Here is a 26,572-nt window from a genome sequence, read left to right on the forward strand (position 1 = left end):
CTACCACCAAATACAACAGGGGCCCTCACTGGATGGATGTGGCCAACGATCCTAAAAGAAATTGTCATTAGTGATACTGCGCTGTCTCCTGTTTCAAATAAAGGGCATTCAACAATAGAACTAAAGGGCCCTTCTCCTAAGACATATAGTGATATTCTTAACTACACCAGAAACATGCTTATAGGGTGGCCTGGATTGTTTGTCTCAGTTTTTAGGTAGTGAACAGATGTAACAATTTTCTATAATTTGGTTTAGTGCAGATGCTGAAATGGGGCATTCACAATAAAATATATGCAGTATACGTAATTTCAGCTGGATCCTCTGGTGTTTTAAAGTAAAAATGTGTACCTGCAAGCTGTTTTATGGTTTCTCAGTCATAATTATCTCTGTTACACAGACTGCTACAACTACAACTCTTTCTTCATGTGCAAGCTTTTTAACAATGTCTTGACAATTCTGTGAATTTTGCAAGGCATGATATTCTCCTTTTGCTTTGCTCAGAAGCCTGTTAAATTGTTTAATTTCTCTTTGCGGTAAATTTATGAAGTAATCAAATCAAAGAAGGTAGCAGCAGATAATCTATATGAGAAGCTCTTGCACAAGACTGAAAAAAGGATCAGTTTAAGAATCTCAAAGTCTAGATAATTAACACATTAACAACTTGAGCTGCGAGATCTTGTTTGACAATAGAAAAGAAGCATTCATCTACTGCAATTGCATTATTACATTATGACTGGAAGGAGACTGGAAATGAAGGTTAAAATTCTTAACAGCTGCTGCCTGGTGCATGCACTTGAAAGAGTCTGTTCTGCTGCCTGTGGCATTTCTCAAGGGATGTGGGAGCTGATGAATGACAGAGATGCTAATGCTCAAGTACCAGATATTTATTATATCAATACCGAAGAGTAGCCTTTACTCAGGTTCAACAATTAGGCTGAGGGTCCTCAAAATCCCTTGCTAATCACTACATCAGCTGACCTGACAGACAGGAAGGCACAGGAAGGCAGATGCTCCCTCTGCCTTTGAGTATTCTGTACATACCATTAGGGTTCCACTGGTCTTCTCCTCCCAGCACGAACAAGAAGTTTTCCACTTCCACGACACAGTGATGGGCACTGTTGTATGGCATAACTGCAAGCAAAGCAAGAATTCTTTGTCAGCTCAGGATCCTGATTTTATCAAATACTTCCTCTTTACCATGAGAATGAGTCACCCCAAGCAGGTACATCCACTGACTTAGCAGCAGACAAAGCCACTTTTTAGTAAACTTACGCAATTCAGTTTTGAAAATAATAAAGGAAAAAATCAGGAATTCTGGTCCCTCAGTGCCCCCTCACCTGCCCAAGTGCCATACAGGCCACTCTAAAAAGAACTTGTAAAAAGGGGTGAAGTTGCATGATATTTCCCTGAAAATAAGCAGATGCTAGGAATCCTAGTATGCTAGGAAACATTAAAAAAACCTCAGCCCAGCTTTGTTCTGCTGGTAATGTTTCCACAAGAAGAGTCAGTATGTTCAGTAGCTTTCTATTACACAGCAATGAACAAGCTGCATTTCCATACAGTTTTAAGTTTTTAAATTAAGGTCCTGCTGATTTAATGCCTTTTCCAAATGTATACGCTTAATTTCCTGTACAATGTCATTAGCAGCACAATCACACATCTTCTATTCATCTAATCAGGAAGCCCTTTGTTAACAAAGATCAAAACTGTGGCATTAGGTTTGCAGTATCCCTTTTTGGGGGGGGAGGTATTGTGATTACTACGGACCAGCTACAGATGCAAACATCTATTTCTAAAAATTTACATTTTCCACTGCAAATGCTAAAATGCAAAAATAAGGATTACATGTACATAACACACACATATTATTGCACTGTGCCATACCCACTGTAATGATATTATATGGAAAATGTAAACTTACACAGCATTAGTTACCATACCACATAGAGTAGTTTTGGCCCAGTGACACCAGTAGGAAAAATTATGTCCTTGTTCAGCTCATCATATGGGCACCTTAAATCTAGGTGAGGACAAATGGGGAGGTGATGTGCATGTACAGGCAGGGAACTTATTGCTTGACACGGATCAACAGAGCACTTAGGAAACCAGTGCAGTGGGAAATCAATATGACTCAGGGCCAGCTCTTACTTTGTGCTCTTTTGCCAATGCCAAAAAAAAAAAAAAAAAAAAAAAAGAGGCAGCCTATCTCACACTTGGATTATTTTGGGTGATATATCTCTCATTTCATTTGTTTTATTATCTTTTATTTTTCTCGGAATGCAGTTGTGCAGTATAGCATATGCAAATAATAATAAGAAGAAATACGCACAGCTTTGCTATTTAGGACATATTTTCTTAAAGATCAAGTGGGCTCATTTAAGCCTCTTACTGAAGTTTTTGCCTAGGCAATGATGAATAAATAAGGCATGTTTTTAGTTTCTAGTAAAGGTCGAATATCTTTTTCATAGTCTGTGCTCTTACAAGTCACATAAGTGAAGCAGTTCTTAAATTAGGCAGCCAGGTACAGTGAAAGTTCATTAATTAAAGTTATTTGTTACTGGTTCACTTTATATGGACTGGGAACTAATCCTATACTAGACATTGCAAAAGATATTACCTAGAGATTCCTACAGTAGGATGAAAGAATGAAGTTGGTTTTTGCTATCTTTTGAGACACCACATCATCATTATCTCACTTTTTAGTCTTAGACACTTCCCTATTTTAAAATCATCTCTCTCAAAACTACAGAACTTTTCTTGATTTTGTGGATTCTTGTAGTAAATAAGGAATTTGGTCTCCCATGAGAAATTTGCTGCCTTCCTTAGATGCTTTTTGGGACCCTTCCTCTTAAGACAAGACTCCCCAGGATCAGTCTGCAAGGGCTTCAATTTTTAACTAATAGAATGCTATATTATGGTTTCCAATTAAGTCCAAGCTGGTGGTTGCACCCTCAACCTCTTCTGCTGGTCAGTCTGGAGAGCTCCAGCATTTACAGAAAAAACTGTCTGCAGGTAGCACACATGCATATTTTTCACATTGTGTTTTCACTTTTGCAAACATTTGTGTCTATTTATCCACCACATTGACACAAACAGGGTCAGTAGAGGAAGAAATTCTGCTTTAAGCTTTTCTGCTGTTCCCATGCATATAAGGTATGCAGTAAGACTCCCATAATTATTATGATAATTAAACCTTGAAAACTAATGGCTTAATCCTGGCTCCTACTGAAATTGATGGCAACATTCCTACTGATACAGGATTGGGCCCAAATGACCCCAACTACCATCCATAACTCACGGGAAAGCTAAAAGGAAGCTTGCCTTAGAAAGGAGGGTGGTATTTGGCCTTCAGAAAGAAAGGTGACTGCAATAAAACACTGCAGACCTTTACTGTGACCTTTGTTTCTCTCAGAGCTTTGGGGAAAACTCTGTTCTTAGTCTCATGAATCTGCCCATGGGGCTGAAGGGAGCTGGACAAAACAGGAAGGATAAAGCAACACTGTGGACATCTAAGAGGGAAGGGACTCTAACTGAGAAATCAACCACCTCACAGTCTTTCTCCTTGACCCCTCAGAATCATGGGTTGGTTACACATAGAAATCAAAACTATGTGAGTGAATTTTTCCACTATAAAATGTCACTTGAGAGCACAGAAGACTTGCACTGTAAACTGTGATTCTTGTGAACATACACCCAGATAGGACCTAACTTTTCATAGACAACAGTCAAAATTACATGGCAATGAGCATGCTAAATTCTAGTAGAAGCAATCTTGTCAAACTCACTGGGCTTGCCAGGGTGTAACAGGAAGAATTTGCCCCACCACATGGTCTGGCCAGGCTGCCGCTTTCATTAGTTTTACACGAGTCTTTGTCTGCTGTTTTGCTTTAATAGTGTGAAAATCCCATCTTCTCATTTTTCAGTTTCAACTCATTGGAACACCTGCCTGCCCCATGTAAAGGGTATTTGAAGAGAAGTTTGTACGCCACGCTCAAACACAGCCCGGTGTGAGTTTTTAGCGTGTCAGTCAGTGAGTTAGAGGGAAAGGGTAAGGAGAAGCTAATCAGGATGAAATGAGATTAAAGGCTGTCTAATTTTACAGCAACTGTGATCCATCAGCCACTGTGAAAGTGACAGTGGAAATGAATGATGGAGACAGACAGGTGGGGCTGTACATTTCACTGATTTATCCTCAAATGCACTGGGCCTTATTTTATTGAGTGAACATGACCGCATTTATCATGACTGTCATCTAAACCCACTTCCCTCCATTTAAAAAGGTCACTTTACTAGGAGGGAGTAGGATAGAGGCACTTTCAAAACAGATTTAAAATTTAATAACACATGTTTATAAAACCCTGTGCAAGAATTCTTAACTTTATTAAAGACTGATTTAAAAAGAAGGTGAAAACACTATTAAACAGAGGTGAAGATAAAAGCCATGGTCATCTGAGAAGCATGTTTAGATACCAAGGTGATAGGTGCCAGGGAAATATGTGAGATAGACAGATTATAAATAGAGTAGTTGAAAAACCACCTCTTCTAAGTCCCTGCCCCTCACACACATTTCCAAAATCTCAGGACGCCCATGCCCTCCTGGACCAAGAGCACAAACAGGTCCAAACACCCCTGCTGAAGACAGCACTCCCACCAGCCCCCCTCCCATGCATTTGATGTGTGATTGGTAGGACACCCTTGGTAAAGTGGAAGGCAATTTCTCAGGTACAGATATGTAACATGCAAAGCATTCTAGGTGAAAACCAAATGGAAGATTTATACTTGAGAATGATCTGGAAGGCAGTGGACACCAAGACTGCAGTGGTGTTTGCTAAGAAACACTTCACTACACAAAGATCAGTGACACTGTGCAGGAGGTGACACTCAGCTGTTCTTCAGATACAGATGCAGGTGGAAGACACAGCAGCACTGCATATCAGGACAGATATCCCAAGAAGAAATTCCTCACATATACCGAAGCTCAGCTAATAAAAAGTACCAGACAATGTTCTGGGACCTACTTTCAAAATCAGAGACTACAGGTTATAGCCAAATGCTCAGGAAATCAAACACTCTCAACTATGAAGCCTGTGAGGTCAACCAGATGCAATGATGCTTCAAAGGCACCTCCATCATACACCTCACACACCTAACAAGCAACAATGTGTGCTCTTTGTCTTACCCAGTTTTGCTTAGTTTCTGCCAATAACTGCACGTTTAGGAAACAGCATCTGGTTGTGCTCCATACATTAATCAAAGGGTCATCGGCTCCTCCTCCTCCTCCTTACACCTTCCCGTCTATCGTCCCTTCAACACTAACTACCAGGGAAGAAGGGAGAACTGGAATAGCACTTCTCAAGACAGGAGGAGAATGAGCTCTGGTCCCAGGAGATCTGAAATCTGTGATACAGCCTATAGCCATTCCCCTGCTCTGCTAAAAACTCCTTTCAGAAATTGTACTTGATTCCTCTACTCAAAAAAACCCCTCAAACCAACCAGAAAACTCCAAAACTAAACCCCAACAACAACAAAAAACGCAACCCCATAAATTTTTTACTTCCCTGAAGCATTCAGCTGCTTGAGATACAGGAGGTACTATAAGGAAAGCCAAGAAATCTCCTCCTCAACTACTGCACATCTTGAGCATGGCCCCTTCAAGACTCAGTACACACCAAGAAGTCATGCTCAGCATCTCTAATGACCTGTGCAGATGACGCAAGAGTGTGTTTCCAGAACAAGGATGTCATTATCAGAGGACATATGGAGTCAATTATGACCTTCCACAATATTAACAGTCTATCCTATTGACTACATAATATTCAAATACTGCTTCTTGAAAACTGGTTATTTCTGCAGCTCTGAAGAGGGCAGAGCGATGAGAGATGTCTCCTTCCAGTACAGAAGGCACCTACGGACTCACTTAAGGAGACTGTGATTTGGTCGTGGCAGACGCAATATTCATGCAGAGACACAATATTCACTTAATTCCCAACCCTATCAGCAAAATGCTGGGCAGACCACAGCTGGTCCAACTACTTCCTGAGAACAAAGTATCAGATACTGTTCACCTTTCTGTGTTTCATACATCATTTGCAGAAAGACTATGCATTTATTACAGAATGCTACTTGCTATTTCTGACCAAGGAGGTTATATAAATTAATACTGGGATTCCTCTGTGAATTGTTCTGTTCAGTTGTTTGTTACTTAGTAACTGTGGGGAAAGACTGACCACGACAAGTATGAAATTCTAGCCTCAGTGAATGTGGTGGTAGTTCTGCACTGGCTTTAAAGGCATCACATATTCAACCACTGGTATTTTATGCTCAAAGATAATAAAATAAAGTTAAAAGAAGAGAACAATCAACATAGATGGCAAATACCCGCTAACATTCCTGGCCAAACTACATTCTGTCACCTCAAATTCAAGCAAATACATGTGAAATGTTTTTTCTAGTAGCATAGCAGTGCCAGCCTTGAGTCTGAGCTCAATTCATTAGGGGATGCCTGGGACAATCCAACAGCAGTTACCACAAGCAGAAAGTCTTATGATGAAGCACTGTACCTCAAAGTCACCTTTGAGGAGCTGCACCACTGAGCTCAGCTGGAAACTTCACCACCTCTTCCTTCCCATGCCAGTTTTGTGGCAACTTCATTCAAGCCATCACAAGTAGGATGGGCACAGAGTTGCTGAGCTCATCTAGGACACTGTTCATACTTCAGCTGAGGCTACAGGATAACATGAGCACCAAGAAAGAGTTATCTGAGCAGATCAAAAGTCCATTCACAACACAGTGAATGATATTTTGTACTAATTAGGGTATTTCTCACTGTGAAGATGTTTCTTAATAATGAAAAAAAAAAATCTTTTTCATTCAAATGTCAAGAGTTATTCTTTTATACATTCTCTGGAGTAACACCAGCCAGGTTTTTCCAGAGGTCAGGGGGTTTCTTGGTTTAGTTGTTTTAGTGGGCTAAAATTTTCATATGTGAGCATCTAAAATAGGACACTTAAATTCATGCTGAGACACCAACCAGGCAAACATAACATCAGGAATAGCTAGCATGCTCAGCTCCCTCCTGAGATAAATTGCTTTAAAGTTACTTGGATGCAAGTTCTGAGTACAGACCTGTCTGTTTCCATGGGCGAAATTCACCCAATGGCAGAACATTCTATTGAGTTTACAGCAACATATACATTTGGCTGTTTGCATGATCAATTTTTATCCATACACTTTCAAAGCCACAAGCACCCATTTGGATTTCATTTGAGTAATAAAGATGCCTACTTGGATCAACAATGTTTAAATAAGGAAGAAAAATACTGCACTCACACCTCAAAAACTGATGTTCCTGTACCAAAACCCTGACACAATCTTCCCCAGGAAGTGCATAGAAAACCCATACACACTCTGCTGTGCTCCCCTGCTGCCTTCCCCATGGGAATGACTCCGTGCAGCTGAGCTGCTGATGCAGCTTTGAGAAGTTCATGGAAGTGAACACACCTAACATCTTGGCACGACTTGGAGCAGAGGATGTAATGCATGGTCCTGTAGAAAGACTCAAAGTGTCAATTTTTCTTGTTTTGTTACTCCCTGCTTACCCACCTACCTGCTAAAGGTTGCCCCTCACCATCCAGATGCCCCAGGGATTTCCACAGACCATTTATCAAGAGACACTTGTCCACCACCATGAGTTATGCAATGTTACCTCAGTGATGGTTGCTCCCCAGTAGAATATCTTGCGTACCTACTCAGGCCTGGGTTTACAATCACTGAAGTAGAGCCCAACATGTATTCCTGGGAAATGACATCTCGTCACATCATAACAGTCTCATGATGTGACATTTTGCACAACAAAAGCTTCTCATGGACGAAATGATGAGTAGTCCCTGATGGGAGAAAACCACTGCAGAGTTGCTAGAGAGCTCTGGAAAGAAATATTGTTTTGTCCCACAGGGGGCTTTCAGATTCTCCAAGATGTCAGCTCAAGGACATGCATTCCCTTTTCCAGCAGTGCCACGGGGCAAAAAACCATAACCAGGAATGGTGTGTTAATGCCCAACTGCTTGTGACCAGTTGTATTCATTTATGGCTCAATTTCTACCTGACCTTGAGATGCACACATTCTCCTGGTCTCCTCTGAAGGCAACCTTCCAAGCTCAGGACAATCACAGCCCCTCCTTATGTTTCCCTGGCTGGATCCTGTTGATGCTCCTCGGGGACCCATATCTTTAAAGGCATTAATCACATGCAGCAATATCTTACTTGGCCCCTACCGCCCCAAAACTCAAATCTTTCACAATCTTCTCTCTCAGTCTCACTACTTCCTACTCTGCTCTCAACTCCTGCCTAACATACTATTTTAGAGTTACCAAAAGGTTTTGTTTTCTTTCCCACTAAGTCTGGAAATGATTCCAGAAGAAGAAAATGTGATTTTCCATTTGGAAAACTCTACATAGAGGAGGGGTTTACCCATATTTCACCGTATTAAAAAGGCAGTTTCAATACACCTAAGTTCATTCATAGTAGATAAACTGAATTCACTGCTAAAATTAACTGCCACGGATTTTTCAAGTTTTCCTTTTAAATACTTCAGTATTTGCAAATGAAAGATCTTGTTTACAAGAAAGTCCAGCCCATACCTAAAGAACTAAAGCAGAAGATGATGGAAGGATCTGTCCAATGCCTACCACCTGGAAAAAAATCTTCCTTTCCCACAAGATATATACCTCATATGGGTATCTGAAGAAAAGCCTGGAACTCCAACATGTTTAACTTCCAGCATGCCCAATCACAGCATGCAGAAGCAGAAATGTCCACGTAGGAGCTAGACAAATACAAATACAGAAGGAAGCACAGGAATCAATCCACATAAATTAGGTAACACCAAAGACTGGTTTCTCCAACAAAAACCAGGCAGAAATGTTTCTCTCCTAGACCTCTCCCCACAGATGAGCTCCTAAGGAAGGGGAATGGCAGACCCATGGACAATTTTCAAATTCAGGGTAGGAAATTTGACTGGCGCAGCAAAACCACATACTTAAGTAAAATTGGCACAGATTACTTACTTTGTAAATCCATACATAGAAGACAAAATGAGAATGTATAGCTGAAAAAAAATCCATTAATAGATGTGGACTAAATTTATGCTAATTTTCTTCTGCTTTGTATAAAAACAGTACCGTTTAATATTTTCATAAAAAGCAGCTGTGAAAAATGTGTTGTGATGCCTACTCATAACAATCCAAAAAATTCACTCCATAGGAGTACTCATACCAAAAATTTTGTCCTGTGTTCTCAAAAACCTTTTGTGGATTTAGAAAGCAGTCAGGAAACAGACGGAAAACCACGTTTCTCAAAACTGAATACCAAGCTAAGTATCACAGCACAAGTAGCTGCTATTTAAATCAAGAGGTGTCAAAATTCATGGGCTGAACCACATTCACATGGAATCACAAATAATTCACAAATCACACACTAGTGCATGGTCATGGACTGCTGACAAACAGGATGAAAGGTCATATTAATTCAAATCACTGGCCATGCTGGCACTGCAGGATTCAACATAGAAAGTAGACTAAAGTAAAGCTGTTGTGGTCAATCCCAAATACTTAAAATATACATAACAAAGTATCTTTAACTGGCTTGCATCTTTTGTTGAAGACATTTATTTTGCGAAGAGTATTGTTCAGGGAAGTATAATTTTCACTTAGGGGAAGGAAAGCAAGGATTGAGACACAGAGTCTGCATGAACGAAACTGGGACTCACTGTGCTAGTAAACATGGCTTGGACCAGGTTGTGGTGAAGACTGAACTGAAGAATGGAATGAAACTGAAAATGGCAGGGATGGATCAGGACAGGTCAGAGGGGACCTGGCAAAAGCACTGGAACTGGAGGAAGAGACAGCAAAATCTGCAAACACAGCAGCACATACTGATCCAGAACTCTAAGACTTGCAGTCTTCACATTCCTCTGCTGTCAGCACATCTGGGTGGAACCCAGTCATGTGAACACCTCCTGGTTCCCAGGAGAACCTTTTTGCTGAAGGTCCAGTCCCATGCACACCAGAGGTCTGCGGAAACCGTCACTGCAAAAAGCACTTCAGCCCCTTCTTGTCTCAGGATCCATCATTCTTTGTGATGGCCGATGCACACAGGAAACCAAGAAATAAACAATCAAGAAACCACATTATTTTTTTAAGGTGCATTGAATTTAACCCTGATCTGTTCCCCACTAGGCTTCCCTGCCTGGCCTCACGAATTGGAGTGAGCAGGAGTGCAAGGCCATGAGAAGAAGGGAAGGACTGATGTATTAGCAGCAGCACCAGTTTGGATCAGCTTGTAATGGTTGTGAAACTTCAACCTCAGCACATAATACCAAGCCATTAAAATGGGTTTAACCCAGGGTTGCTGTGGCCCTGCTCCTCTTACAGCCCAGGGAATCCAGGCCAATCCTCATGCTAGCACAGTCTCTCCTCGGAACCCCCCAGTGAGTCTTTTTAAAGCAAGAATCTGGCAGAAAAATGATCCTGAAAAGAAGAAAGTATATTTTCATTTTGGTTTAAGCTGTTTTTTTTTCTACAGCTACCCATTTCTCCTGTTCTGAGAACACTAATTTACCTGTGCTTGATTTTCAGAGCCTGATTTGATCCCTGTGCCTGATATGCAGGAGTGCTCTGTGCTCACTGCTATAACAGAAGCAGGTGGGAGAGGCCATCTGGAAAGCATGGTCTGAGGGGTCTTGAAATAGGCACCCCAAAATAAAGGTTACCTTTGACTTTAACCACATTGCACCTCTGTTCCTCATCTGCAAAATGGGAACAATGATAGACCGTGCTCCTCACAAAGAGGATGGTACAAAAATACCATAATGAATGCCCATGAAGCAGTTAGCCTCTGTTGTTGTGAAGTCTGTGAAGAAAACCTTGTGAAAAAACTGTCTTCTGAAGATTTCAGAAGCATGTGACAGACAGGATATACCTGCTGAACAACAGAGCATTTCTCAATGCTGTGAGCAGAAATTCAGCGCAGTCCCTTCTGTGCACTGACGTGTGACAAAGAATAGTGTGTGATATCACTGGAGATTTTATCTTAGTGCTTATGCAAACAGAGGCCGAATTAAGGTTGCAGAGGCAGCTTAATTCTCACATTTCTTAACTCCAGAGGGCTTAGTACTGCCGTGCGTCTAACACTCTTTCCAAGCTGGGTGCGAGTCCCTCGTGTGTGATCCACCTCAGGTCTGACAGACAGCTAACACCTTCCTGCTGCTTCAGCATCTCTGAATCACCCACGGAGGTGCCGCGGAGTCCGAAGTCTCCGAAGCCCATGGCCGGAGTTGCAGGAGCCCTCCTCCTCCTCCTCCTCCTCCTCCTCCTGCTGCTGCTGCTGCTGCTGCCGCATTTCCTTGCCGCCGGCAGTGTGAGGCTAAGCCGCTAGATGGGGTGCGGTGCGCTCGGCTCCCCCCTCCCCGCGGAGAGGCGTTTCAATCATCTTTCGGCTTCAGGTTTTGAAGCCAACCGAAAAACAAAAGAGGTGAAACGCAGCACAAAAAAAGGCATAGCCAGCTTCCTCCCAAGCAGTTAACTTCTGCTTGTTCCCCGTGTTCGGCGTGAAAGGGAAGAAATCAAACGGAGTACACAGACCCCGGGGAATGCTCGGTGCATCAATCCTGGCGGATGCGGAGCTCCCGCTGCCTGCAATGGGCACGGAAGGTGCTCAGGCTTTGGCACGGGTATCAGTCATACCTGCTTTGCCTCGTCTTGTCTCAGCTCCTCGAACCCAGACTGCGCAAGGATCAGTCAGCGATTTCTCTGGCAGTCCACACACATCTGCTTTTCTACTCCACGCGCCAGTCCCAGTGAAATATAGCAGGCACAGTTCCCGTCCCCACCAATACGCCGCCAAATCTCTCTCCCTCTCTCTCTTAATAATGATCTGGAAGCTGGGTAAAAACAACATCCTCGCTTTTAACAAAGAGCATGCTTCCTCATTACAGGGGTAAGGAAGAGGAAAGAGGACGTGAGGAAACTGCGACACAAAAAGAGAACTACAGAATTAAAATACTTTCTAAAAGAGTCAGTCCTTTCCAATGGAAAGACAGTGCTTTACTCAGTTATCCCCAACTGAACTGCATAATGGTGGCCAGATTACAGCTCTCTTCTCACCTCTCTAAAGAATGATTTTTTGGGGAAGGCATGATGAAGCTGAAACATGTCTAGTCATCCGCGAAGGGACTTGTATTTACCTGCATTTCCAGTGCTGCTGAATTATGCCTTCTCTCACTCTTCCCCAACAGCTCACAAGAACTGTCCCTCTGAAGGCACTATCCATCCCAATAACACTACTTATATTAAACCTGTATATAAAATACAACCAAACACTCCTTCCCAACAACCAGCTTCTTCCAGCTTCCCACAAAAATACCAACATCCTAGATCCCCTGCACAGTACCCTCTCATGACTTCACCCAGCCTTGTAAGCTCCTACAGACTCCTTCTCCATGGCCAAGAGAAGGAGACCAAAAAGCCAGGATGATTTTGCAGTCAGTCTTTTCTTTTCCTAGTATGGTATGAATAGGGAAAGTCCTCCTGCTCAGCAGAGGAAAACTACCTGAGAGCAGCTGCTGAGAATGCTCCTAACACAGGGCAGAAGTACTGGCAGGGGTAAGCACACCCTCAGTTCTCCTCTTTACCCCAGACGTGGAATAACTTGCATTTTGCAGCCTGTCACAGACAATACTGTACAGACTGATTTCCCTGCAAGTGTCTCAAAAACCACCCCGAAAGAGCCACATGCAGGGGTATATCCAAGTGGCACTGCAGCACTTGAATTTGGCAGGATTACACTTTAGCTGTGAACTGGGAGAGGAGCACAGGCAGACAGATACGTACCTGCCCAACTGTATGTCCCATCACATACCCTGCAGGTGAAAACTCAATTTAACTTTCATTCCTGATGAATTTGGATTTTCACAAAGAGAAGCAGATGTAAAAAATGTGGCAGAAAAAGAAGAACAAAGGAAATAAAATAAGAAAGTGCATTTGAGCTGTTCTTTCTTTAATTCATGGCAAAAATGCTGATAAAATGCACAGTGCATCACTACTGGACATTAATGCAGACCAATCCTGCCTAAGGAGTTTGCAGTCTTTATATAAATTAATAAAGACAGCATATAATCCCAAGTGCAGAGCATTTGTTCATATATATTAATATGGAGACTGCTGATCCACATCTGGCTAAAATAAATGTGTTTTACACAAATTAGGTTACCACTGATACAAACAGTTTTGATTCATACTACAGAGAACAAACAGATGATCAACATTATTGCTTTGGTGTAGCACTGTGCTCGAGGAAGCCACCACTTATCAACTGGGCTGGGGTAATTGCTTGTAGTCTCTTAAAATTAGAAGAAGCCACTAGCTTAAACTACCTTAAGCACTGATTACATTGTTTAAATGAGTACATTTTACCTTACATTTGTAACCACTTAGGAACACCAGCACTAGCAGGCATTGTGGCTCAACTAGTGGGAGCTGCCTCGGGAAAAGCAGATCAGCTGGATCCCTTGCAATCCTTTGGCCACAACAGAATTACAAAAGATCCAGACTCAATAAACTTCCACAGGTGGCAAACAAAGAATAGAAACCAATTCAAATGCAATTTCAATGTAAAATGAGCTGATGAAAGCAACCTACTCTTTATGCCACTGTACCCTATTTACACAGTAATAAAACACTGAAATTTCGCACTGACTCTACATATCCCAAGAAGCAGTATGGAATATTTATTACAGAAATAACTTCATTAAAATTCTGTAGAGTCCCTAAAGTCAAACTTTAGACATTAAGTCTGCAAAGACAGCTCTGTATGATCAGCTGCATGTAGGCTTCCAAATGGTAAGTCCTCCAATTTATTTTGTTTTCTGACAAAAAGTACTCTTTGGTGTTCTGCAATATGTGGAACATCTGAACGACTGCAAAAACCTGTTTGGGACACTTGCTGAGATCCATTTCACTAGATCTTCACATAGAAATTCATTCTTATTGCAGCACCAGGGTGCATAAACAGTTTTGATAAAAATGAATACCTAGCAAGTTTGCAAAAATCTTGTCTTCAAATCATATTACCTTGAAGGCTTAGTTATTTGTTCTCTGGTCTACAGTGTAAGTGCCGATAGCCCAAAACACTTTCAAAAATTACAAGCCAGACCACTATATCCAAGACACTACATATGCTCGATGACCCTTCAATTGACTTTCCTCAATTTACTTTCAATTGACTTTTAATTTTCAACCGTAAGATCAAAACATCCCATTTGAAAAACAATCAGTTGAATCACAAAGCTTTGTCTTAATATACTAAATGTGCAAGATCAGAGATAAAGTTGTTGGCCACACAGCTAATGTAGCTCTGCAGCAAGTTCCCTGAAGTAATCAGAATTAGGTACTCAGTCATGCTTTATTTGGGCACATGACAAAGGGCAGTATTATTGTTGTGCTCTGAGGGGACAGTCCCAGGGTAGAACTGTGAGTACCAAAATTGTTATGGTGTGGCGTAGTGGTAACTGAACTGACTTCATGTTACTGACCTAGCCCCAACTGGTGTGCTCTCAAGTTCTCCTTTGTTTTAAAGGTCCCAGTTGGTCAAGGGCCTGAGTTCAGCAGGTTCTGTATCCACCAGTGGCAGGAAACAATGTATTAAAAAGGTGTATATAAATGATCAAAAATTGGTAAATTGAATATTTCTTCCCAGTCCCAGTTTTTAGTATCTGTCTGTGGGTTGCTCTACTGGACAACCCCAAATCATTTATAAGCAGAACAGACATTAAATTCTTAGTACAATTCACCTACAGATTTCACAGAGTGATATGAATTTGGTCCACACCATTCTCTTTTCTTACCTCTAATAGCCCAGACTCTCCTTTGCTTGTGTGGGATATTTTTCCTGCTACACTTGCCTGACATTTTTGCACCAGCCTCTGGAGGCCACGCAAGATGGATTCAAGCTGTGGACTCATGAACAGCTCTGGTGTCTGCCCCTCATTGTCCAACCCAACCAACCAAAACCGGCTACTCCTCAACCCCACCTGCACCCTCTGTGGGGCTCCTGACACCCAAAATTGGTGTGCAATCATTCGCTTCCCACTTTAGTGCTATTTTTGAAGCCTTGCTTCTGTGAAGAGGAAGAGGATCCCCACCCCCGGCTTTGCACCCCTGGGCCACTCCAGCAGCCACTGAAGACTAACCCTGCAGCATCCTGCAAAGCCTCTGAGCCTCAGGGGAAACACAGAGCCCTCAAGAACATTTTTTGCACAATGCAAAAAGGTAGTTAGGGACTTCAAGAAAGAAGAGGTAAAAAAACATGATATCAAGAGGTAGATTCATTCCCACTGAACAGCACTGCTTTGTGCCATGTAAAGCCAGCACACTTTTCCCTCATTATTTTCTCTGATGACAATGAATTATTTTCCAATACTGAAAGTTTCAAATGAAAGCCCTGAAGTGACTGCAACTACTTCAGGTGGGCACCAATGCTTTACCTGGGGGGGGAACCCCTTTCCATGGCAGCCCTGCCTCTCTGAGGAGAAGCCAGGCTGCTAAAATAAAGCTGCTGGAGTGAAGCCAACTCATGGCTTCAGGAAAAAGGATGCTATGTCAGGGCTTTATTGATGTTGTAAATCTTTGCAGTTAAGAAAAATCAAATTTCTGAGTGCTGAAGTGATCATTTCTTGGAGCAGTGCTAGAGACAGCCTGGGAGCTGACAGGACAGTGGCTCCAGTCTTGCTGGGTGAAATATGCCCCGGTGCAGAAAGCCCCTGAAACATCCTGCACATTAACAGGACTTAAGTTGGAAGCCTGAGTATTGTATAAACCCTTACATGGGACATCTCGGCCTTGAACATGGCTTTCTTTCCTGGAGCTGAAGTTAATGGGAGCCAGTAAATGCCCAGCTGATTCCAGCAGTCGTGATTCTGCTGAATAAAACAAAGTTAAAACGAGCTTGTGCACACATTAGTGGTAATGCAGCTGGGAGACAAGGGCTGCATGGGGACTAGCCAGAAGGCTGGGATTTGGACACCACAGATCATCCAGCTCTGTGCTACTGGCTGCCACGGTACTTAAAATAATTGCAGTCCTCTGGAGAGAGTATATAGATAAACTCTGTACTATGTTAATGCACCATCATATAGAGTTGTTTACAGGCAGTACTTAGTAAAGTACTTAAGCGTGTATTTAAACAGGCTGCTGAACATCAGCGTGATTAATATTTTCCTGAATTAGAGATATAATATGAATACATTTTTCTGCTGTTGCAGTTTTTCATTATATACACTTATAAGCTGGACATAAGGATTTTCTTTCCGTTTTGCATCCAGCAAATGAGTTAATTTGGGAGTCAAATTCTGCCTTAGTTATGCCTGCACAATGCCTTTCATATGCATGAGGGCAGAAGACTTCTCTTTAATTGGACTTATTTTTTTGTTAGTCTATAATCAAGAAAAAAAACCAATCTGGTTCTTTCTTTCTGATCCTGCAGCTCTTTGACATTCCTTTCATGTAATTTCAATCAGAAAAGTATCTTTTACATATGGTGTGTATGTTTGTTAAGGCTGTGCACATACAGAAGCTGCAATTCTTGACCAGCAAGCAAGCAGCTGCTGTTGGGTACCGACTGGAGCCACACACTTTGTTATTCTGCATGTAAAACTGGGGGGGGGGAGGGAGGAGAAGAGAAGAAACATGGCTCTTACATCACTCATCATGGTAATTCTATTTAAATATATTTTAATGATTTCTAACAACATAATTTGCCAAGCCTCCCCACCTCAAAGTGATGCAAGCACATCTCTCTCTCAATTTTTCCTTTGCTGCTTAGCCTAGGAGGAACATTTACCATCTTCTAGTTCAAGTTTTGGAGTCAAACCTTGTTTTTAAACCTTTTATATATATATATATATTTTTTTTTTTAAATAATCAGAACTCAAAGCTTGGCCTACTTGTATACCTTAATGTCATCACTGCAGAACCATCACTTTACTTGCATTTACTTGCAGTTTCTGCTCACAAGGAAATAAGCTTGATTTAATAGTTTTAGCTACAGCCATCTCAAGAGTTGAAGACTTCCACCCCCCCCCCCCCCAATTAAAGGTAAATCGTGTGCATTAAATACATTATCTACTTGTAATAAAATGGGAATATTTAAAATGATTCAGTCACAGATAATTTGTTGCTGCAAACGACAGGCTCGCATCAGCCACTGGCCGCTCAGGGTGTTTGCTGAGCTCAGGGAACACTCGGGTAGGCTTACCCACCTCATGGAAAACAGATGTTCACACTGTGGAAAAGATTCCTATTCCCTTTCCTGGTCTTAAGGATCCTGAGTGGGATCTCTTATGCCCAGCAGCTGGAGTGCTGGTCTTGCTCACACACCTAAGCCCTCACATGCAGGTTAGTCCAGGGCACTGCAGCTGGAAACCAGCCACTCCTCCATGCCAAAAAGACAGCCCAGTTTATTTCACAGTTGGCCTCCAAGAAGCCAGCAGAGTGATTCTCCAGAACAGCTCTGGAGGGGCTCAAAGGCACCCCTTTTTTTCAGCCCTGGTGGTGATCTCTTCACAAGCAGAGGCAGCACAGCCATGGGGCAAGGTAGGGCAGCTCATACTACAGCTGCCGTTGTTGCTCCTGCCTGGCAAAAAGCAGAAGACACCACTTGTCTAGACTGATGGGAAGGCATATGTTAAAGCAATTAATTAATTTGCCCTAAAAGATTGAGGCCAGGACAGGATTTGTCCCTTTCCTAGTGATCAGTCTGATCTTAAGCAATGGGATTTCCACTATTTCCCATGGGAGATTATTCCACAACCTAATAGATCTCAATGTCAGGAAGTTTTTTCCTGATATCCAGCCATAATTCATATCCATGAATTATGAGCTACTGTCGACATCACATCCATTGAGGCATTCCTAGAGCCTGCTTCATTTAAAATTATATGCTCTAGTTATGCAGGGTTTCTGTGTACTAGGGCAAAATGCTTTTTCTGCAGGTTAATTCATTACTATTCAATTTGTTAACACTTTTTTTCTCAGTGTGAAGTCATTCTGCAGTTGCATACCCTGTATAGTAGCACAATCCCCATTTGGGAGTAGAATCACAATATATAAATATGACAAAACAACATACCAGAACCCATCCCTGTAAAGACGTATTAGTCTGTTCCTGCAGATAGTCCAGCATTCGGTTAAATCAAAGCAGTAGCTCATACAACACCTGGTATGAGACAGAAAGCTTAGAAAAAACCCTCCTCAAGTACGTAATAAATTTCATTTCTGTCTTAAACAGAGGGGAGGTAGGGAAGTAGGGGGGCCAGTATAGGGAAGGGGAAAGGGATGGGGAAGGGAAGGGAGAAAGGAATTTAAGCTGTGAGAAAATAGAGGAAAACTGAAAGGAGAATGACTTCCTATAAACAATAAGCCTCTACAACACAGTAAGAACATACAACAGCAAATGAAGTCGAGGATGCAAAATGTTTACTTCTCACCACTAAAGCACTTAGAAAAATAGAGAAAGCTAAGGCAGGCTTCAGAAACCTGTATTGCAAATAATTGTGTACAAAACACTTCTAAGAAGGAAACTGCCTTTTAAGAACATTTGAGAGGAGAAAATTCATAAAACTTACCAATTTCTCAAAGAAATCTGAGGATTTCAATGGGTTTTTTATTGTTACACTTTACCCAGCTAGCAGTGTTCTGCCATCCTGTTTGCAACCCATTTGTACATAAATGCCACATTTGCCACTGGAAAAGGGAATGCTTCCCAAAGTAAGAAACTAGAAACACACCTGAGTTCATTTTCATCTCTGTATGTGGCTAGCTCCCATTAATGCTACATAAATCCCAGAGCAAGTAGGTAAGAATAAACACACAAATTTTACCTGGAAGCATCTGAAAAGAAGAAAGCGATGTTTGCGAGGAGCACTGAACTTGCACAGTAACATATAATTTTGTGTTAAAGTTATTCCAGATGGCTGATTTTTTTAGAGACAGTGGCCAAATAGTATTGAGGGACCTACACAAACAGATCTGCTGAGAACATTTTGGTGATACTTCCATTCACTAGAAATTATGTGAATTTATTGAAATCTGTATCCAGCCAGGTGGGACACTTTCTTTGGACAGAAGACAGGACAACACAGCTCCCAGTTCCTACTGGACCAGACGTGTGTACATAGCAGACAGACAATGCCCATAGGCTGAGATGGACTCAAAATGTTGCAGAGCCTCCAGGTCAGCATTATGCCCATGTATCTGTATTCTGGTGATCACCTGGTGAAGTCATAGCAACTTGTCATTTGTAGGTAGGCAATTTCTGGTTTGCAGTTAGCCTTGCACAGCTTGACAAAACTTTCTTTGGTGGAGCTGTAAAATACCCATTGGGACATATATGAAGAATTCACAAGCTAAAAAATTGTGCTCTAACAGCAACCCTCTTCCACAAGAGATGTTGAGAAGAGAAGGGGCATTCTGATATGACTATTATTTTGCCAAAACATTTGAAATAATTTTTTTTCATTTTGCTTTGGAACTAAGAAGTAGAGGTTGCTGCAAGATTGAACTGTCATCCTCAAGACATCTGTAAAGATATGTAACTCAAGTTGAAAGATGACTTGGAAAAAGGTAAGCTCTGTGAGCCAGAAGGAAGGCTTTGAGTCAAAGGTTCTGATGCACTGGCAAGGATACAGCAAGGAGTGGAATCTCCAGGAGCCAGCACCTTTCTTTGTAAGGTGTCCCCACAGAAGCCTGACATCAGCATCTGCTGTGAAAATGGCACCAGTCACAGGGTAACTCATCTGTCTTCCACCTGCTGCCTTCTTACTCAGCTCTCCACTGCCTCAGTGCCCTGCCTGGGGAAGGTACGCTCCTCAGTGTTTTGGAAGGAGGTTGTGTCCTGTTCTCTCATCCCACTCAGGTTTCCAACCACAAAGGGTCCTTGGCTGAGCACATGCAGGGAACAGGACATTTAGGTAACACTTCTGGACTCTCCCTGGAAGTAACTGTTTGAATGGCGTTTCTGAGGATGAAGATGAGTAGGCAAATTCAGACATTTTTGTACATGCAAGAGGAAATGAACATCCTGGTTTCCACAGAGGTGGGTGTTCACAAGTTCATAACAAAGGGCAGAAAGTAGCCAAGAGAAGCTGAAAGACTGTTGAGGGCTTTAGTCCAAACAGTGCAGTGATAAGAGTCGTTGTTTCAAAGATACACCATAGCAAGATGTGTAGGGAGCAGGAACACTGGAATAGAAAGCTATTCAGAATCTACAACACACCACATTTACAAGTAAGGCACAGGGAAAAGAGGAAACAATCAAGTAACACTTGTGTAAAAGGAGAAGCTGACAAGATTGCAATCAAAAATAAAAATGTGCACAAAGAAGGCTGACATTTCTTGAAAGTTATCTCAAATGGCAGTGCAGAAGAAAATAGAATTTAACACATAAATAAAGCAATCATTGTGAGAACCCGCTACGTTTTCACCCGCTATGTTTCACTCATTCTCAGACTTCTGTCTTGCTCTTAGACACGCAGGCGTGCGCCATTAATGGCACTTGCACAGTTGAACTCCCACGCATCATCCTCAGAACGGGAGCTGTGGTTAACCTCTGGTATGTCACAGGTAAAAAAATACTCTTCACTGTATTTCTGTTTCTCACTTATATATTCTTAGTTCCTTGTAGGTGTAAAACATGTGGCTTGTTGGCAGTGTGTATGACCACCTTGAATTAACCTCCTAAATCCAGGCTTAAAGCTGGATAGTCATACCAATCAGTCAAGTTTTCTGTGCGTGAATCTTTTCTTCCTTTGTGACCGTATTTTCCTGCTTTTGAACCCTTTAAAAGTGTCTAAATATAAGGATGGAAAAACATAGATGGAATTTATGTTTAAAATTAGTTTTCAGTGCAATCCATGTGTTTCTTTAAGGAGGATACATATAAGCATGTGCATATGTGTACATGTACAACTTCTACATACATGTACCACATTTATTAAATCTCTCTAGTGGGTAATATAAAGACTACTGGCTTAGCAATATGCTAATGCTTGCTCAAGCTTTTCAGTGCAGTGCTGAAACCATCCTTGACACAGCACTGAAGCAGAAGCTGCATCATCCCCAACTGCTGGATAAATGGAGAAAGAGAGATGAAATTTATCAGGGCTGCCAAGAACTGCTCATCAAGACACATTCTTTGACTACCTTAAGTGTGCACTATTCTCACAAGTACAAAAAAATAAAAAAGGAGGAGGAGGAAGAAATTAGAACAAGCATTTATCAAGACAACCTGCCCATCTGATTTGACACATTTTTTTTGCAAACATCATTTCTTTTATTCAGTTACAATTGACTTGGGGCAAATTGAAAGGAGGAAACCTTTGCTTCTAATGCACTATCATTCTCCAAAAAAGTAAAAGCTTTACAGTGAATGAATGTATTTATTTGAAAGACACCTAATTTCCAAAGGGACAATGTGTGCTAGGCATCTAGTAGTACTCAAGCTGACACTTAAGTCTTTGAAAATTTCTTCCAAGAACCTCTGATGTGAGCTATAATCATACTGTTAGTCTTATAAGTAGCCAACCTGGAAAATAGAAAACTAGATAAAACACTCCAACACATGAAGGATTGAGAAGTTCTCAGAGACTCCGAAGACATTTCAGAAAAAGTGAAACATGGGGTTTGTTATTAATTTTCTCAGGAAGGACAAAGTATCATTCAGTGTAGGAAAGTCTGATACAACTGAGCACCACAGAACTGCCAAAGAAAACATGGATGGAAGAAAGAAATATAACCTATTCCAGCAGAAACAATGCAGGCTGGGGAGTGGAGTGACCTGGGTTCTCTGATGCTGACTTTGAAGCAAACCACTCTACCTTCCTTTTACTTGACTTCCCTTTGGATAAAATACATAAATAATGATGTTCAAAGGGTATTGTGAACCATCAGTATGCCTAAATGCAGGCTGACATTCAAAATATTGTTACTGAAGATGGAGGACTGCTGCACTGTCACAGAACATATTCAAGGGAAATTTAAAAAGTCAAAATGACAGAAATAAAACATGTTGTATGCAGACTGGAATACCTGCAGGAGACTGCTTCATGTAGAAATGAAAGCACAGCCAACCTGGGGAAGGAAGGAAAAGGTGGACTGCCTTTATCAGAGCATCTAGGATGGAAAGGTTTCTGGCTGCTCGTCATGATCAGGGAGTCAGAGGAAGATGAGTAAATGACAACTCTTTAACACTGTGTGATTGCTGCTGGCAGGAAGGAGAGGGATTGGGAAGGAAATCAAAGTGCCTGATTCATTGTTTGTCTTTACACATTGACCAAACACAGCAGACTTAAATACACCTAGCAAAGGGCAGGAAGGCCAAGATAAACAGAAAAAAAGACTAAGGATTAGGAAGTAACCCGAGGAGAAAAAGTAACCTGAAAAGAGATGCTGGTCACCCTGAATAAACTCTCCACTCTGGCAACTTTCTGGACATTTCCCTGTCTTTCCTATACAAATATGAGACAGTTCTCACTGGACAACGATGTTGGCTTTTACGCTGGATTAAAATCCAAACCTAGTGCAATCCCTAAGCATAAATGCATTATGCCCCATACATATATTTCCCATTATTGTGATGTTCACTGAATTCTCTCTGTGGTTCACCCAGATGATGTGATGAACTAGGGAGGTTAAGGAATGTTAACTATTAACATCTTATTGAATAACAAAGTACTGATATGAAAACTGTATCTGCTGCAGCTGCAGCTTCACATGGATGAAACATGCCATGTAAGACTTCAGTAATGCTTCCAACATTTTACATTTCGTGCTTTATAGAAAAGGGTATTTTAGATTGAAACAAGGAATTGTTGTATATCTAGAAACCCATAAGACACAATTTCTCTTCTAGTCATCACTTCTAATCAGACAGATGGATAAATTGGTATGGAAAAAAACCACAAAAAATCCTCACCTAAAACAATGACTGCATCATTTTTATTTATTTCTTGCGTTCTCTGTTCACATAGCAAAAAATTTAATTCCAGTTAGATCATTCTCTTGTGATACTTTTTTCTTTCATTTAATATATTTTTAAATGCTTAGAAGCATTATGACAGAAAGGCTTGTATTTTTTTGCCCTGGTTTATACCCATCATCCTTACCATTACAACAAGACAAAAGCATTAAAGTAAAATTAATCATGTCAAAAGATTTTAGCAAAAAACAAGGGAGACCATGCATAAAGCATCGCTTTGTCTACTATGAAGTCACGCTCTGATTAAAAACATATAATGAAAGTGAAAGTAATACATCATTGCCTTAGCAGTAGGGTTTTTGGGAAAGCTACGCAATTCTGAACACAAAAAATCTTTATAGGCTCTGGATTTTGCAATGATTATAAAATAATTCTAACAAATAAAACATTGTTTCACTTCCTTAAAGTTTAATTAATCTTAAACGTTGCAGTTAAAACAACCAACCAAAGGAGTTCTAGAATTAAACACAGACTCCTGGCAGGACCATAACTGGTAATTAAAACCCAAGCAGCAGTGCCTGGTTCTGAGCAGTGAGGCATGAGGGGTGACACAGAAATCCCCTCACTGCCCCACATCCAGCAAGTAGTTATGAAGACTGCAAAATATCATAGAATAATGAAACCCCATTAACTGAGCAGAACTTTTGCAGTTACTGAGGACTGTCATACACCCGTCAGCTGTTCCATTTCTGTCACTGGGCAGTGGTAGCCTGTTGCTGCTACGTGACCTATGTAGTACCCAGTTAAAAAGTGAACTGGTGTTTGTGCACACGTAGGCAAACCTGAAAAGAAACCATGCAGTGAGGATATTCGCTGTACTTTGCCATAAGCCTAGAAAAGCCTCTACTTTGCTCAGGCACAACTGTGCAATAAGTGATTCAAATTAAACACCAACGTGCACATTATGGTGTGCATATTATTATTTATGATCTCAGATTAGGATTGTGCCTGTATGAAGCAAAATTATGTGGTAAAAATGTTTGTAGAATGCCCCTTACTTTCTCCTTTTTTTTCCTCTTTATTCTGCCTCTATGTTGTCAACATAGAAACAATAACTCTCTGAGAAATACCAGATAGAAAAAATACACAGTAATACTAGACTGTGAAAAATCTACCGATCCCCTGAGCCATAGCATTCTTGCCTATAGATGATGACATTAAAAAATTGGAAATGGGTGCATGCTTCCCCTCCTCTCCTGGGTCTATGAACAAGGCAAGTTGTTTTCCTGATACCTTTAGAATTACTCCCATTAGTACTGATGCATTTGGTGCTTTGGCTATCCAGGCAGAGAGAGGTGGGCAGGATCCCCTGCCAATAGATCTAGTCTTGTCTAGGGAACAAAATGAGATTGCTCCTCTGTTGAGCTGTCATACTTGATAGCTTGTGCTGTTCCACCTGCACCTGTCCTCGCAGCTCCAGCTGCAGTGCCACGGCTTGCATGGAGTCAGCAGCTCCTGATGGTTGATCTTCTCCTGTTCCTTATGCATCACACAAGGCAGGACACAGAGCCCTAAGCTACTGACTGCTGAGAAGTGAGCCACTCTCTGTGCTGAGGAGGAAAAAGGAAACAGGCAAGCAGCTCCCTCTCAAATGGGTCCGCAGGCCCCGATGAGTAAATTCTGGGGCTACTCTCAGTGGAGAGTGACAAGAGGAGATTCAGGCTCCTCTCATCCACCTCCTCTTCAATGGCCCTGCCACTGCACCCAGGATTAAGTGTTTCCAAGCTTCTTTCCCAGCCTCCCTATCCCCAAATGCCACTGGCACAGAGAGCAGAAAACGAGGAATGTAAATGGGTTTGGAAGAAGGGAGGTGGAATTTCTGTGCACATTTACATTGGATCAGTAAGCCTCTAAGTGCAAAATGTGGCATTTTGTTGGTGTGTGGGGGAGCCTATTGGCGAGCAGAAGGTTAAAGAAAAAATCTTTGTTAATAGGAGGAAATCAAAAACACCTAAGGCGATAATAAAATAGAACATCTTACAATATCAGACTACAAGAAGTGAAATTCTTCCCATCACAGAATCTCATGAGCAGGACATAGCTTTTACTCTGTCCCTACTCACTTAGGAGCAAACTCCTCATTTGCACTGACAAGTTGAGAGTGAACTGCAACCTAAGGACTGACAGCACTATCTATAAGTAAGTGAAAAAAAAAAACAAAAAACAAACCCAAACAAAAAACCTCCCAAAAAATCTTCTGCCTTTGCTGCTGATTGTGTATCTCTGATAAGACAACTGTGGATTGAGAGAGAGGTAAATGGGTAAAGAAAGAAAACTTCTTCCTAAATTGCAAAAAGTACATGATAAATAAAGATAGAACTATGCTCTTAAATTCACACACCCCCTAAATGTCACAGTATGTTATTACCACACCATGGCTGCACTGAACTACCACTATGCTGTAAGCTTGCACAGTTTGTTGTCTTCCTTAAGACTTCTCAGTCATAGTTCTTCAAGTCCCTGCACTCCTGTGCTGTAGAGTTCTCCAGTGTTTCATGGAAAGGACAGAAGTTCTACTTGGACTTGTCTCCCATTCCCTCTTAAGGTAGAAAAAAAAAGGGGACACTTGAAACTCTTATTTCAATTGGGTTTTTTTAAAAATAGTTATTGCTACCATTTTGTGAGTAGTAAAATATTTACTAAGAAATAATGCTTGTTAACATTTTGTCTTTTTCAGTGCGAAAAGACAGGCATTCTCCTCTGCGTTCTTCAAACTTTAGCCCAGGCCAAGAGGGCACTCTTTTCTGGCAGGATTTGCAAGAACAGGATTACCCATGTCAAGAGAGGGCTGTGTATTTGACAGCTGTTGTCTCAGCTGGCACTGAGACAGATCCTGGGACCTTCAGGACTTCCAGTGCTGAGCAGTGAGCGCTTGAACCCGAGCTAGTCAGGACCGTAACAAATGCTTTGTTTTTTAACCACAGCATAGAATGTTATGTGCACTAACTATAACAGAAAGATAACTTTTCTTCTCTATTTCTTAGAGGTAACATAGAAAAGACAAAATTCTCTACATAAAATTGTTCTGAAACGTCTCTCAACACTACCACAGACAGTGGTGTTACTCCAACACTAGAGATGGACATTTAACCAGAGCATTTAGCTATCCCGCCTCGGGATAGTTTCCCACAGTCTTGGACACAGCAACACAATATAAATAACCAAGAGCTGAGTAAATTCCATTCTTACAAAATCTGACAATCCGCAGCTAGTTAAGATTCAGTTAAAAGCTTTCTACTTTAATTCAGTTGACAGTTCAGATCTTGAAGCAAGAGATCCATTCCTCCTGCCTCTCCTGTTGAGCCACTGGATTATACACAGAAAACAAAAAAAACCACCTAGACAATTCTGCCTTAGACAGTATCATTGATTTTTCACTGACTTACCATCTTCAGTATTTTCTTAGAAGTAGTGTATCGTAACTCATTATTCTGAAAAATGTGAAGCGTAATATGTTCCCTGGCACAGATGCTGTAGACTTTTATAA

At 41.3% G+C, this 26,572-nt stretch overlaps 1 protein-coding gene across 1 annotated transcript in view; it reads right to left on the reverse strand.

Moving 5' to 3' along the window:
* The window catches only part of KLHL14 (kelch like family member 14), a 60,908-nt gene that overhangs the window by 16,107 nt on the left and 18,229 nt on the right, over positions 1-26,572 (reverse strand). Inside the window, 1 exon segment of the mRNA XM_039549883.1 lies at positions 1,042-1,131. Coding sequence (XP_039405817.1) covers positions 1,042-1,131 — 90 coding nt within the window.

This window comes from Corvus cornix, chromosome 2 (genome assembly GCF_000738735.6).
Source record: "Corvus cornix cornix isolate S_Up_H32 chromosome 2, ASM73873v5, whole genome shotgun sequence".
Classification (NCBI taxonomy): domain Eukaryota; kingdom Metazoa; phylum Chordata; class Aves; order Passeriformes; family Corvidae; genus Corvus; species Corvus cornix.